Raw genomic sequence first — 15,126 nt, forward strand, 5'->3', positions numbered from 1 at the left:
ACATTTTTTGAGGCTCAATATAAATGATTTATCTATCTATTTAGGGAGTGTATATAACCCGCCATGGTAAGATAAATTTTGTGGACTTAGCCGGCAGTGAGATGACTAAGAAAACTAAAAGCGAAGGAAAGAACAAAATTGGATTCAAAGTTTTAATTTTAGACTGATACTTCTTAAAAAAAAACAGTTTCAATTTAAGACTCATACTTAAAATCAGATTCTTGGCAAATTTGCATCTTATACCAACAACGAAATCAATACGGAGAAAAATCACGAAACCTATACGAGATTTTCAGCTGTCGTTGGGGGGGGGGGGTGGGGGGGGGCAACACTTAGTAAAATTGACGACTTTTTTATCTTTCCTCAAATATTATTTTATATTTATATCGCTTGTTGGCTATACCTTATACCTGGTAAATTAGGCTTTTTGGGCAGGGACCAAAGGGAATTTAAAAAAAAACTAGCAATTAAATCGTGGCATGCGTGTATAATATCAACAAAATAAATAAAACCTTATTTTATACACGTATAAAGCTACCTCCCCCTTTATATACAATCATACAACCCAAAACTATAAAATAGATTCAATTTTCTAAATATTCTTTAAAAGAGAGAAAAACGGATAAGATATACAAAAATATAAAATATTGGTTTAAAAATCATCCAATTTATATTCTAAAAAACACAGGAAAAACTTTGGAAGAAGCAAATAACATAAACAAGAGCTTAATGGTGTTAGGTAAGCTTATTTTCATATATCATATCTTGACATTTAGTTCTCATAAACGGCTACCCTCTTTATTTGTTGACCTAATCTACATATAATTAGGACATCTGTTGACTTTACCAACAACTTGTTTGTAATCAAATACAGATATTATCAAGGAGAGGGAACCATATCCATAGAAATTAATTTCTTAAAAACTCTTTATGAGTGGTTTTGAGTGGTCCTAAGGGGAAAGACCATTGGCGTTAAATTAATAAACATCACCAATCATGATTGAATAACTGAAGATAATAATTGAAGATTGGTTGTATAGTTTGGAAACTGCCAGTATTACTAATCAACGAAGATAAATTCGAGGTTTTAAAGAATGAAACAGTACAATTAAAAATCCAATGTACCGTCCATCCATTATTCTTCCTATTTGAGAAAGAAACATCTCTAATAATGAACAAAAAATTCAGCGCGGCATTTCATAATTGCTGTGCTTTCCTTGGTGGAAAGTTTGGCTCACCCCGATCTGGCTCACCACTAAAATGATTTAAAGATCCAGCTCAGATTATATCTCCCTGTCTGAGTTGTTGATACTTCTTGAAAACTTTACTTAACTGATGCACTAATAAATCAACTTACAAACTGTTGGTGTTATTTCATTACAATAATATATATTTTTAGTCATTTTACAAAAAGTAATCATATATTGGATGTTCAAATCTTCCTTGGTGTTTCAAACCATGTATGCAAATTCTAGTAACGAAAAAAAATTTTTATTAATTGAAAAATAGTATGTCTGTTTATAAAAAAAACATAAAAGGATGCGATATGATAAATTTTGTAGGCTTTGAAAGAACACTAAAAAGTTTGGCGAATAATCTGCATTTCTATGCAGATTAATAATTTCTTTGGTTAAATATAGGTTAACAGGTTGTGCCATAGAGAAAAAAAATAAAGAGAAGAATCAAAGGAACTAGAGCTGAACGAAAACATTTAAGCTAATTAAACAAAAATTATCATAAATACCAAACCTTCCATTTCTGGAAAGGTTTAATATACAAATACAGCTGATCAATAGGTTGTGCGGCTGTTTATTTTTAAGAACAATTATATTTGTATTCACATTAAAATTTATAAAATAGGATATAGTTGATTTGCAAAAAGCCCGGCGATTTAAAGTACGTCTGCTATGTTTTTTTTAAGAAGGGGTTAAAAAATATTTTACAATGAAATGGAGTGAGTTTTCAATCTCTTATTCGTTTTCCTTGTAGGTTGTGCCCATAAAACAGATAAAAACAAAAATGAAAATAAATGAGAAAAAAAACAGATATATTCATTTCTCGTACTCATTCGAATCCGGTGGATAGGAACCGGTTCTCATCCATACGAAAAAACTATGTCTAGCATCGTATTATATCCATCTTTCTACGAATATAAAAATGTACAATCATAAGATTAAAACCAGTTTTTTTGGCCGGTGCCTTCGGCACCTCGGGGCTAAAAAACTGGTTTTAATCTTAAAATTGTTCATTCTATATCCGCGGAAAGCCGTTTATAATACGATGCGAGAAACAACTATTATCTCACACACATTTTTTCTTTCTGTCTACATATACATCTATCTATATAGGATACTGTATTGCACAGCTAAGTTCCAACAAGAAGAATGACAAGAACGGTCATATTCCATATCGGGACAGCAAGCTAACTAAATTATTGGCGGATAGCTTGGCGGGAAATGGAGTTACTTTGATGGTAAGTGATTAAATATAGATCTTCTTTATAAACTTATTTATTATTAATCAAATTTAGCAGTCAGCTAACTAGTCATTCATTTATTAATATATTTATGAAGTCCTTCATCTATATAATTCTCCATCAATAAATTAATCCATCTTTCTTTGCTATTTTATCGCCATACAAAATTAATCACACTAGTTTTTTAGCTACCATATTTCCATCCACTATTTTATCTAAATAATTTAATCTGTCAATCCATCTATAACCACCTTTTTAATTAATTAATTTAGTTTTATATCCATTTATCGCAAAGTTTAGTCCCATATTATTTCCCTATTTAGATTTTTTACATTCCTCACAAAATAAAAAGCTTGGTCGTCTTTAATTACATGTTTATCTATCTATCCATAAAGTTATTTATGTATCTAGATTGCCTGTGTCTCGCCAGCCAAGAGTAACCTCTCAGAGACGTCCAACACCCTCCGCTATGCGGCCAGAGCAAAGAAAATAAAGACAAAACCGGTTGTCGTTATGGTAAGTAACAATGACAATTCCCTCTCTCAGTATTAGGTATAGAAAAAAATACCCCCTTACCGCTTATTTTAAGTTTATTTCAGTTTTTCCAATATGCAATTTAAGAAAAAGCACCGGTTAAGTAATTTAATATATTCAAAATTACCTATAGAGAATTAAGATAGAAAAGACGATAAGAAAGATAGAAAAAAATATGATAAAGTAGAGATAGTACGATAGAAAATGTAGCTAAAAAGAGTTGGTTTGTTATTTAGAGAGATAAAGTTCAATTTATAAAGAAAGTAGAAAAATGTTCAAAATGTACAACCTTAATTTTGCTGACTTTAAGTGTAATAAAAAAGTCAAATAAAATTAACAAATTACCTTTACTTTAGACAATGAAAAATTACGAGGAAGGGTAGAATGAAAAGAACATTTTTTCTAAGAAATAATTGCGTATAAAGTTTATACCTCTTATTATTGTAATTTAAAATCTTATAATTTGGCTCAAATTTTATTTCATGAGAGGCTTGTGAGGTTAATATCCCATCGCTAGAAAAATTCAATACATTTATTCACCTTTTTATTTAAAATTGTATTCATAACATGAGTCCCTATTCCGGCCAGAAAAAAGGGGGAATTTGATTTATACCCAGCTTTAACTAGACCCGTAATTAGCTAATAAAAAGTAGGCGAAAAGTAATAATGTCTATTATAAAAGTAATTACTGTTAATGTCTCAATTGTTGATAATGTAGCTGCTCCTTCATTTTCTTTTTCTTTCAAATGATAGGTTTGAGCGTTGAGTTGTTCAATCCACTTTCTTAGATTTTAGCTTTAGTAAGAAAATATCATCTTTTATTTTACTTGGGTTGATTTCTCTTGATCTTGGGTCTTATTAGGAGCTTCCCTGTAAAGGAGGGTTAAATAGGTTCGGTGGTTAGGAGATCTTTTTATACAGACAAATAGATATCTTGTTACTTTTACATAAGGATAACTAAAATTTTTCTAACTATTTAGGACCCAAGAGAAGCTTTGATAGTAGCTTTGAAAAGAGAAGTTTCAATCCTTACTCTGGAAAATAATCACCTTCGCCAGGTAAGGAAGTCAAACATTTTCAGTAGCGAAGTTACTCTACATGTTATCGCCTCTTATTTCTTTCTTTCTACCTCCTTTCTCTTTGCATATCCAAGATTTAAAATCTTAGAAAATCTATCATTTATTTTAGTATCTTAGTCTAAATGTCCTGACTGTGCGTCTGGATCAAATCATTGACTCTCCACTTTAGAAGTCATTCGTCTAACATAAATAACTTTATCCGTTAGTCCATCCATAGACGTCCAATGGTGGGGGTAAAATAGTGTTTATCCCCCTTAAACTTGCAAACCTCTCTTTTACCTCCTCAAATTAGAAAGCTTAGGCGTCCCCGAGTCCATTAATTTTTTTTGTGTGTCTCTACTTATAGATATTGTCATCCTTGTTCTCTCAATTATAAATGCCTCTATGTACATGTGGTTTTCAAATCTTGTATAACAATATTACCAACTTTACCCGACTTTTTACAAAACTTTTCTCAACTTATATTTTGGTTAACTTGTTATTAAAAGTATAATTCTAAAGTAAATGTATTTGTCTGCTATTTCATTCATAACTTCTTTCTAACCAAATCTTTACTACACTTAGGTTAGGACCAGTCGTAGTGTTCATTTAGGCATGTCAAAATTTTCCTATCTATTTTAAACTTGACAATTATTTCTAAAACAGAAAAGTACAATTTAGAACGCGTAGAAATGTCTATTTTAAACATGATGATAATTAGCTTTTTGACAACAACGATCTAATTATTATATTTTCTTGATTTTGGAATATTGATTCCAAGGTCAATAAGCTACAATGTAATAAGCGAATTATCTCAGCGGTCATTTTAGAATGTAATTAATATTAAGCATCCGGAATCTAAGCAATTTTGGGATAGATTTTTAGGGGATTTTTGTTCAGTCTTCTAAATAATGTTAAATGATAAATATGTTCAGTTATTGCTTTATATGTTAATGTTTGTATGTCTGACTGTCTTCTATTATCAAACTACCATCTTTACATCCCTATCTATCTATTTTAAATCAATCTATTATAGCTTGTAGAACTAGCGGACAGTGATGGTATAAACAGTACACACAGCTTCACTCCAGACATGCGACAGGTAAAATAATAATAATTATCATAATTTTTGTACAAGCCATGGTAACTTTATTTGAATTGTTATATGTACTATTTATTTTATAATTTAGGGTTAGAAAAAGGCTAATTTCAGTATGTATGTTCAGTAATGATTCTAATAAATTGATTTATCCTAAAGTGTGTTTTCAATTTAAGATTAAGTTAAAGGCATTAAACGTTATGTTATGGTTTAAGTGTTAAATTTTAGATTAAAATTAAAATAATAGAAAATATTTAAGGTTATGATGAATGGTTTAATGCCAAGTGCACAAGATGGTAGAGGTAAGATACTTTTTTTTACATTTTTTTTGGATGGAATGTACATTTAGATAAGCTTAATTAACTTGTGAGCAAAACATTTATTCTTGATTTTTGAGGAAAATTAATTTTAAAGTTTTAGTATTCCAACATGAAAAGTCTGATTACATATTCTTAAGATTTTTTTTGCATGCTATGTTTCATTTCAATTGTTATGTGTATTATTGTGCATGTTTTTCGTGTTGAAATGTTTCATCTGTTTCGTATTTGTTTGGCTGCAGAAAGGTCCGATGAGAGTTTAACTTTTTCATTCGCAATGACAGTATCTAAATAATAATTGGACAATTCTCTTGAAGGAATGAAGAAACGGATTTTATGTTTTGCTTTTGCGTTAAAATAAATAATTAATTCGATAATTTTAAAAATTGCAAAAAAAATTCAGTGGAAATGTTTTAATTAAAATTCTATTGAAGAAATTTTTTGTTTTTGTTTATCAAAATCTTAAAAAAAACATGAAAATTAAACATATTAATCTAACTGGAAATGTTTATAAGATTTTATGTATCTTTAATTAATTTTGGAATACTATTCCTTACAGCCAAAATTAATAGTAATACACATAATTAAAAGTAAAGTATGACACATAATTGACCTCGTTTTGTCATAGTACATGTTCAGCAACTCATTTCCTTTATATGTATTGCTTCTTTGATTTCTTACAAAGTTTGTTTTTTCAAATAAATTCATTACAAATCTTAACCATCTCCATGGCTTTAACTTATAATACCTAAAAAATTGCTATGTTATTAATGATCCACTTCTTTTAGACTGTTTTTTTTAATTTTTATTTTTGATTTATACAGTTTATTGTTATTTTTTATTTCTAATTATTGGACAAAGTCGTCTCTAATTCACCTTGTTTCAATATTCTAAATCATTTTTCCAATGAAATAATTTATAATTGTTATAACTTTGTAATATATGGAATTTATTAGCTCATCAATTATTAAAACTACAATAGCTTTCATTGCTTTTGATTATAAAGTAGGGCTGTTGAAAGTAATTTGTGCTACTTAAAATTTACATTGTACTATTCTATATTTGTTAAAATAAAGTGGAATTATTATTTCAACCCAAAAAGGTGTAAATGTCATTATTATAATTACGTTAAAGCATAGCTATAGAAAGTGTTGATAGTTGTAATTAGTTATATCAATAACAGGGGTAGCATAGAAAAAATAGCTCTTTTAAAAGCTTGTAAGTTTAAAAAATAGCCTTTGACTTTATAGATACTTTATAAGAAAACTTTGTTTTTTAACTGCCTAACTTTGATATGTTTGAATCCTTCATTTGCAAATACAAGCACAGTCAAAGGGTTAGATTTTTTGAAAATGAAAGGATTAAAACATTTCGTTAAACTTGAATGAACTTTAAAAAAAAAATTTTTGTATAACCTTTAATTATTATTTTTAGAGTATATTTCCTTACATGTGTGTTAACATTGATTCAATATAAAAAAACACTTTAGAAATATAAATAGTTTGTAGTTTAGTTACAAGAACAACAAAGTTCAAAGGTTATGTTTAGAGATAAACGATAGTGAACTTTAACAGAGTAATATACAGACAGATTTCAAATCTAGAAAATCTAGAATATAGAATAAATAAGCAAAATATAGGAAAACAGTATTAAAGGCAAAATTTTGTGCGTTTCCCAAAGTTCCTATTTAGCACTGGACACCATCCTTATTTTTAAAATAAAATAAAAAATAACGGGGTTGGGAGGGGGCTAGTTTTTTTCCGATGCCAAACACCTGAAGTAGTTACTAATCCAGTGGGACTATTTAGTACCAAATATACCCAAAGTAATATACAAACAGAGGAAAACTACTCCCTGGCTTATTTTCAATGTATTTAAAAAATGGAGGGGTTCTGTGCTCGTAAAGGCAATTTCAGGTAGATTCCCTAAAATATAAAGGGCGAAGATCAAAGAAAATATAAATTTTTTAGAAATTTTTCTCCTGAATATCTTTATTGATACTTTGAAGTTAAAAGAGCATTTTTACATGAATAAATTCAAATATGGTGAAGCTACTCTAAAATACTCAATACACCAACTGCTTTTTTGTAATTAACTGTAGTTTGGTGAAATTTAAAATAAACATTGAGACAAATGAGGCAATGTCTTTTAAAAATTAGATTTTAGTCCTTGTTTCTTTTTCTACAATTGCCAAAGTGCTAACAAAAACGTCATTTATAGTCAATAAACTCTAAAATAGTAAAATATAGATTTTTTATATAAAACTCTTATGGATGTATGTATTTGTCCTTGTTTTATATGTAAAATTTTATATACTCTTATGGATATATGTATTTGTCCTTGTTTTATATGTAAAAATTTATATAAAACTCCAAGACAATTTACTAAAATTAGTAAAATAATTGATTTTCTATCGTCCTTGATATTACCTTGCAAAAAGATTAATACAATTTTAACATGTTTCACCTTGGCAGAAAACAATTGATTTATAGACATTATAAACCAAGTTAATAAATTAAATTTCTTCGTACTTTTTTCACCATTTTCTGTTAGTAAATGTAACAAATACAATGAAGTACAAATAAGGCGAGGCAAACCTTCATAAGATTATTTCATACTAACCCATGCGACTGTTTCTTTGTATTTTACGTTAGTTTGACTTTAATATGGCGTTTAATTTTTATTCAATCATGACTTTCATCTTTTATTTTTATCAGATAGGGAGGGGACATTGGATAGGTTATTACACTAGTCCCCAAAGATTGTTAATGACGTTTTCTATTTCGTTGGCTGAACAACTTTGGGAACTTTTATTGAGTTTTGATTATTTCATCGGCTATTGTCTTGTTCGCTTAGATCTCTGGATATTTATGCTATCTTGTTAAAACCGTATCATCTTCATAACGTGACAATCATCTTCCAGACAGCTAGCGGCCGGTCACATAGTCGTTCTTGTTTTAATGGTGTATTTTGTCTTTGTTTCATATGTACGCAACGTATGCATTAATTGTCAAAAATGTTCTAAAATAATAGATTACATAAATTATACATGTTTTACACAGAACGTTTATACAAAACACAATAATTTTATATTCTTTATTAGCTAATTAGTATTATCGTACATAGTTCAAGGGGTACTGCTATTATAATTATTATTAGCTGGTCCCCTAACATCTAAGGGGCTCTGTTTTCAAAGGCGTAGAAAGGGGACAAAATAGCCTAAAACTATCCTAATGATTAAATCTAATTTCAAAATGGCCTAAACCAACTCGTGACCTATGTGAAGCTTACCTATAAAGGAGAAATCAATCAGTTTTGTAGTCATTGAAGTATTCAAACAGAAAAATCTTACTACTTTATATAATGAGATGGAGTAGTTCCAAAGAAAGTAGCTACTATGGTATACTTAGCTTGTAATATCATAGCAAGTTTTAATTGTCTGATTGTATGAAAACCGTACAGACTTTCTGGTATGTGTAAATCCAATAACCAACTTATAACTTATAAACATCTTTACAATACAGCAAAAAAATTCACAAAAAAGTATTAAGTTTGTCAGTCAAAATAACCGCTAACAAACTGAATTTTCAATTCTAGGGAAGCTTCACACATGTTTCGGTATGGTTTTAGGCTATTTAATTCTAAATTTAAGTCTTGGGATGGTGTTAGGCTACTAGTTATTTTAGTCAAAACTGGTAATTCAAAGTTAAACACAATTTCAATTTCTTATTGCTGTGTATTTTTTGCTGTTTTCATTTGAAGCCAATTTAGAATCGAACACTCACATTCTTTTGTGCCAAGGACAAAGTTTAAACACTTAGAGTTAACTTAGACTTAATTTTTCAATATATTTATAACTTTTACTGTCATATTTGGGTTTTGGGACATTGTTGCTTTATCTATATGTTAGGAAGCGCTGGAAAGTGTCATGTGTGAGGTTCTAAAAATACTTCTATTATCTATCTCTTTTTTAGGGGTTTCCTTTCAAACTTTCCCTTCACACCCCCCTTATTTGGACCTATTTTTATGACGTACATGATATATGCTAATATTTCTTCCTAATCACATTGAATATTGTTTGACAGCCAACAGACAACCAACCTTTTGTTTTCACTACCATTTACAGTCAAGGTGCGAACTTATAGATGATATGAATGTTTATGTATGAAATTTACTTGTATGTTAGATTAATTATTAATCCGTGATCGGTCTACAAAGTATTTTTCTAATTTAAAAAGTTTCGTATAGCTGTCGTCGTAAAATATATATTAGATTGTAATTTAGTTCTTGTCCATACATTGAGTAAATAATAATGTGAATAATTTTTCATTTACCAGTTAAACCACTTACATTTTTCATAGCAATACTGTTTGTAAGTAGCGCTGTTATAACTTTTTGGCAAAAATTTGGTCGAATATTTAACAATCAGCAGATAAACAGCTATTATACTTTATTGACTAAGACTTACGGAAGGCCATTCATTAGTTATTGAGTAGCTACGCTCATAAAAATTGTTGAATTTTTATGTTTAGTTATATTTACAAATTGGTGTTATTTTTCAAATTATATAAGCAAAATTAAAGCGGTCTTCTTTTCTTTTCTTTTGTTTAATTTACATTATATTGTAATTTGTAATGAAAATTGAAGCACAGATTCTCTAAAATATGCCTTTATGGCGTGCTAAAAAATAACAGATTTTTCATAGTCTAAAGTCAATATTTTATGAAATAAATATCCTACTATGATTTATTGTTTGATGTAATTTGATTTAGAGATTTGGAATTTTAAACTTAATTTATGCTATTATTTGTTCTAAATGTGAAAATAATATGTTTTTACAGACTTTTTTATTCTTAAAAATTCAAATCTCAAAATTTTACTAAGGTATACAGGGATAAGCTAGTAGAAATTAGATTATCTTTTCCAACAAATTCTAAAATTTTGTACTTTCAAATTGCAGTTATATAGATTTATCTTTCTGTTATCCTATCCCTGTATCCTGTATCTATCTATATGTATGTGTGTTTGTTGCACGGGTGTTTTAGTTTTAGTACGGACAGAGATAATCAAATTATTATGATGATCCAAAAACAAGCGGGAAAAGCACTCTAAAAAATTAATTTATGTAATATTAGGAAGATTAATTGAGAATGCACTGGAATCAAAATTTTATTTCAATACCATTTTTTTAATTGCTGGTTTTGATTGCAAATTTATCTCATTAAAATCTGTACTTTCTAAAGTAATTGCTCTGTTTTGAATGCCTTTTTTAATAAATTTATGCACATTTAGATTTAAGTATTGGATGATAGAGTATTATTTTGGCATTTTGTTCTTAGATTATTTCCTGGAAAACATCTTTGTTTAGGTAATTTTAATAAAATCTCTGTCCGAACTAAAAAAACAACAAATGGTTTGGATCTTGTAACTGACAAAAATGCACGTTTTTATCGTTTTAAATACTTCAAAAACAAGACTGTTAAAAAACTGATTCTAACAGTTTATTTTTTTTGTATTTCATGTCTGACTGTTTGGTGCATGATCTTAAAAATCTTCCAATTTAAAGACAAAAAATCTTCCAAAATTAAAATTTTAAAATTTCCCGCCAAATTTGATGACGTGCATTTTTGTTAGTTGCAGATCCTTCCGCTGGTGGCGCCACGAGTAATGGTGGGCTGCGCCGCCTAGAGTCCAGGTTGCACGAGTTGTCCGACGCGGAAGAGCTGGAGCTCGACCTGGATTACAGCAGCCGGCCGGCCAGCAGCACCCGGCCAGAGTCCCAGCGCAGCCATGATACGCTGCGCCATGTGTCTTCCTTATTATTCATTTGTAAGTCTAGATGTTTTAGAAAAAAATTGTGTATCTTAAATCTTTTAAAGAATAAGTCATGAAATAATCGTTACTATAGTTGCTTTATGAAATTGGAAGGGGTGGTTGGCGTTCAATTATTGAAAAACATCTTTTTTGAACATTTTATTTGACCATACAAAGTGTTTGATTACGAGTTCTCTACAAAAATTCCCTCCACCCAAAAAAAAACACTTAGCTTTATTAATTAGTTAAATAATTCCTGAAACATCATTATATTTTTTTGTACATAATGAATATACATTAAAGCATTTTTTGTAGTTAGCTACTTTACTGAATCAATTATATTTCTTTTTGTTTTAGTTTTTTGCCCAAAAAAATGAAGAAAAAAAAGTTTATTTACGTTGCAATTTATTTAACAAATTGAAAATATTTGTCTTAAACAAGGATCATAGAGACTATAGCTTTTTTTTTACAAAAGGAGGGTAATTAATTTGGGATATCTAAATACTCCATCCCACCTACTTACATTTTTTCAAGAAAAAAAGGATGAGTCATCCATAGATAAGTATCAAGCAAATTATAAATGTAAAAGATCGTATAAATAGTTACAAAATCTTAAAAGAAAAAATGATCAGACACTGATAAAGGGTTAGTGTAAAATTTGAGGCGATAGAAAAATCAACAAAAAAGAATTCATTTCCCCTTAATCTTTAGTCCATTTAAATGAAGATTAGCTAAATCACGACTTACAGTGTTGCTACGCATCTAAAAAAGGGGCAATTTGTTTCTTGTCTGTTAAATAATTTAATCAAATAGACAAGTTACATAAGGTAAAAATAAATAAAAACAGGGTTAACAATTTCAAGGGTGGGTTACATATCATCTCTCCCCCCTTATTGTATCCTGTTACTTCAGTATCTATTTTTATAAAAGTAACAGGTTGTGTGTCTATTAATCTGTATGTATCTGGATTTTACTAATTGCTGGACCGCCAAAGTTCTTCATTGCAATTAAGCTTCCTGGGAAGGTTTATAACCCTACTAAAACTCAAACTAAAAATAAAGTTTTTACATGGTCTCCATATACCCATCTATTCTACAAAGAGGGCGCCAAGAAAAAAATCTCACCCCACTTGAAATTATGGAGGGGTGTATAACCCTGGGTACGCCACTGATTGTATAGATGACTAATTGAAACATTGTTTCAGCCACACCTGCCACAAAGAAGAAGATAGACAAGCAGAGGCTGAATGAGTTGGACTCAAGCACTCTGGTTGAACTTATCAAGGACTATATGGAGGAGAATCAGGTCTGTATATAGATAGATATATATGTATGTAGTTGGATTCAAGCACTCTGGTTGAACTTATCAAGGATTATATGGAGAAGAATCAGGTCTGTATATAGATAGATATGTATATAGTTGGATTCAAGCACTCTTGTTGTACTTATCAAGGATTATATGGAGGAGAATCAGGTCTGTATATAGATAGATAGATAGATATGTATATAGTTGGATTCTAGCACTCTGGTTGAACTTATCAAGGACTTTATAGAGGAGAATCAGGTCTGTATATAGATAGATAGATAGATATGTATATAGTTGGATTCTAGCACTCTGGTTGAACTTATCAAGGATTATATGGAGGAGAATCAGGTCTGTATATAGATAGATAGATAGAAATGTATATAGTCGGATTCTAGCACTCTGGTTGAACTTATCAAGGACTATATGGAGGAGAATCAGGTCTGTATATAGATAGATAGATATGTATATAGTTGGACTCAAGCACTCTGGTTGAAATTATCAAGGACTATATGGAGGAGAATCAGGTCTGTATATAGATAGATAGATATGTATATAGTTGGATTCAAGCACTCTGGTTGAACTTATTAAGGACTATATAGAGAAGAATTAGGTCGGTAGATAGATAGATGAATAGCCGGACTCGGCAGCCGAGTGTAAGCTTTAGTGAAATCGTTATATTATAACTTTAAAATTCAGCTTTATGTCTAAATAAACCTGTTCTCAAAAAAGACCATCCATCTTTTGATAATTTAATTTTTGTACACAAGTGGGATAGAATTAGAGGCTTGAGCACAGCTAAGGCGCGTCTGCCGAGCCCTGATAGATAGATAGAAATAAATTTTAGAAGTTAACTCTTCATAATACTTTAAATTGGATACTCAACTTTCAATAAATTATATAATCATCAAATTTAAATTTAACGAAATGAATTTTAATGATTTTAGATAAATCTATTTTATAATCTAACAATCAATATAAGATAATTTACATAATTAGCTTTCTTTTCAAAATTCAGATAATCTAATAAAAGGATATGAAAAACATTTTTAAAAATCTTATTGTATAATATTTAATAACAAAAGAGGACAAACGACGAAAAATTTATTTGAAAGCGCTTTTGTAAAATGAAAGTAATATTCTATTTTATAAGTACTTCTTTTTCTTAAATTTTCGAAAAGGTTTTATAACTAAATATTTTTTAGATTCTTAATAATATACTCTATATGTTATAACCGAAAAAAATCTAAATAGAACGATTTCTGTCTGACTGTACTTCTTTAGGTCTAGTTGTTGGTAACCACTGAACCGATTGGTGTCTACTTTTTAGGGAACATACTAAACATTTTTAACCCTCCTGAAATGAAAAATGTAAAAATATTGGGGGAAAGTCCCTCACCACACCTGGAGCAAAGCTTTTAATGAATAAAAATGACCCTCCCCAATTAAAGATTTAAATGTTTTTTTTTTTTTAATTTTACACAAAATCAAAAAGCCTATTTGGGTATAGTCCCTTTCGTAACATCGCACCTTATGGGGCGATTCTTCTTATTTTTCACAGTAGCTTTTCTCCTATTTCTAGCCCCTGCGGGGGGCTCTAACCCTGAGGGGCCAATTACCTAACCCTGTGGGACAATCACCTAACCCAATATAACTTAACCTTACCTAACCTAACCTAAAAAAAGCCATTTTAAAAATACGATGAATCGCCCTTTATGGGGCGATGTTACGAAAGGGACTATTCCCGCCTATTTATATATTTTTATTTAGGACCTGAGGAAAGAGAACATGGACCTTTTCAACGTGAGAGATATGATGCTCAGAGATCAGGAAAATTATTCTAAAACTTTCACAGATTTTATTATTGTTTCTAGAAGTCACATGAAAAAAAATTATTACAGAAGAAAAATTAATGTTAAACGTTTTGTCGAGTTCAAGCAAAATTGTTTGTTCATTAAGATATATAAGTTGAAAGGAATTTTAATGTAAGAGGAAGATTTGAAATCTGCATCAAATTTAAAGGATTTTTTTTTTATAAAATTCGTTTTTTGTATAATTCTTTATCTAAAAGCGGAAATACAATTTAAGTTCATAAATTTTGACCAATAGGATAGGTGGATTGGAAACTACCTGCACTCTAATTGGTTGAATGATGTACGACTTTTAAGCTTATTCAATCAGAGCGCAGATAATTTTCAATCCACCAATCACAGATGTCAAAATTAATTAACTTAAATTGTATTTCCGCTTTTAGATAAAATATTATACAAAAAACGAATTTTATAAAAAATCCTTAAAATTTGATGCAGGTTTTAAATCTCCCTCTAACATTAAAATTCTTTCCAACTCATATATCTTATTGTTCATGACAGCTTTTATCACATGCTATGACAAAGTCAAAAAGGTGTCCTTGACAACAAAATTTACTTTTTAGATTTGCAGGGGTATATAGCTTTGCCATGAATAAAAGATAAAATATTTTTTGACAACAAAATAAGGTTCATATAGAATGAAATCTTTTTTATA

The 15,126-nt window shown here is 29.5% G+C and overlaps 1 protein-coding gene across 4 annotated transcripts in view; it reads left to right on the top strand.

Moving 5' to 3' along the window:
- LOC145314572 (kinesin-like protein KIF12) overlaps positions 1-15,126 on the top strand; it is a 63,584-nt gene that overhangs the window by 33,566 nt on the left and 14,892 nt on the right. For 3 of the 4 annotated variants that reach the window (XM_080154548.1, XM_080154547.1, XM_080154546.1), the window contains 10 exons: positions 45-124; positions 687-739; positions 2,349-2,473; positions 2,888-2,992; positions 3,991-4,068; positions 5,105-5,170; positions 5,427-5,469; positions 11,119-11,313; positions 12,503-12,603; positions 14,371-14,427. In XM_080154548.1, coding sequence (XP_080010674.1) covers positions 45-124; positions 687-739; positions 2,349-2,473; positions 2,888-2,992; positions 3,991-4,068; positions 5,105-5,170; positions 5,427-5,469; positions 11,119-11,313; positions 12,503-12,603; positions 14,371-14,427 — 903 coding nt within the window. The remainder of the gene's footprint in view (positions 1-44; positions 125-686; positions 740-2,348; positions 2,474-2,887; positions 2,993-3,990; positions 4,069-5,104; positions 5,171-5,426; positions 5,470-11,118; positions 11,314-12,502; positions 12,604-14,370; positions 14,428-15,126) is intronic. The other variant, XM_080154549.1, reaches the window with a different exon arrangement.

Source organism: Acartia tonsa, chromosome 3, assembly GCF_053477335.1.
Source record: "Acartia tonsa isolate MP-2025a chromosome 3, ASM5347733v1, whole genome shotgun sequence".
NCBI classification, from domain to species: Eukaryota; Metazoa; Arthropoda; class Copepoda; order Calanoida; family Acartiidae; genus Acartia; species Acartia tonsa.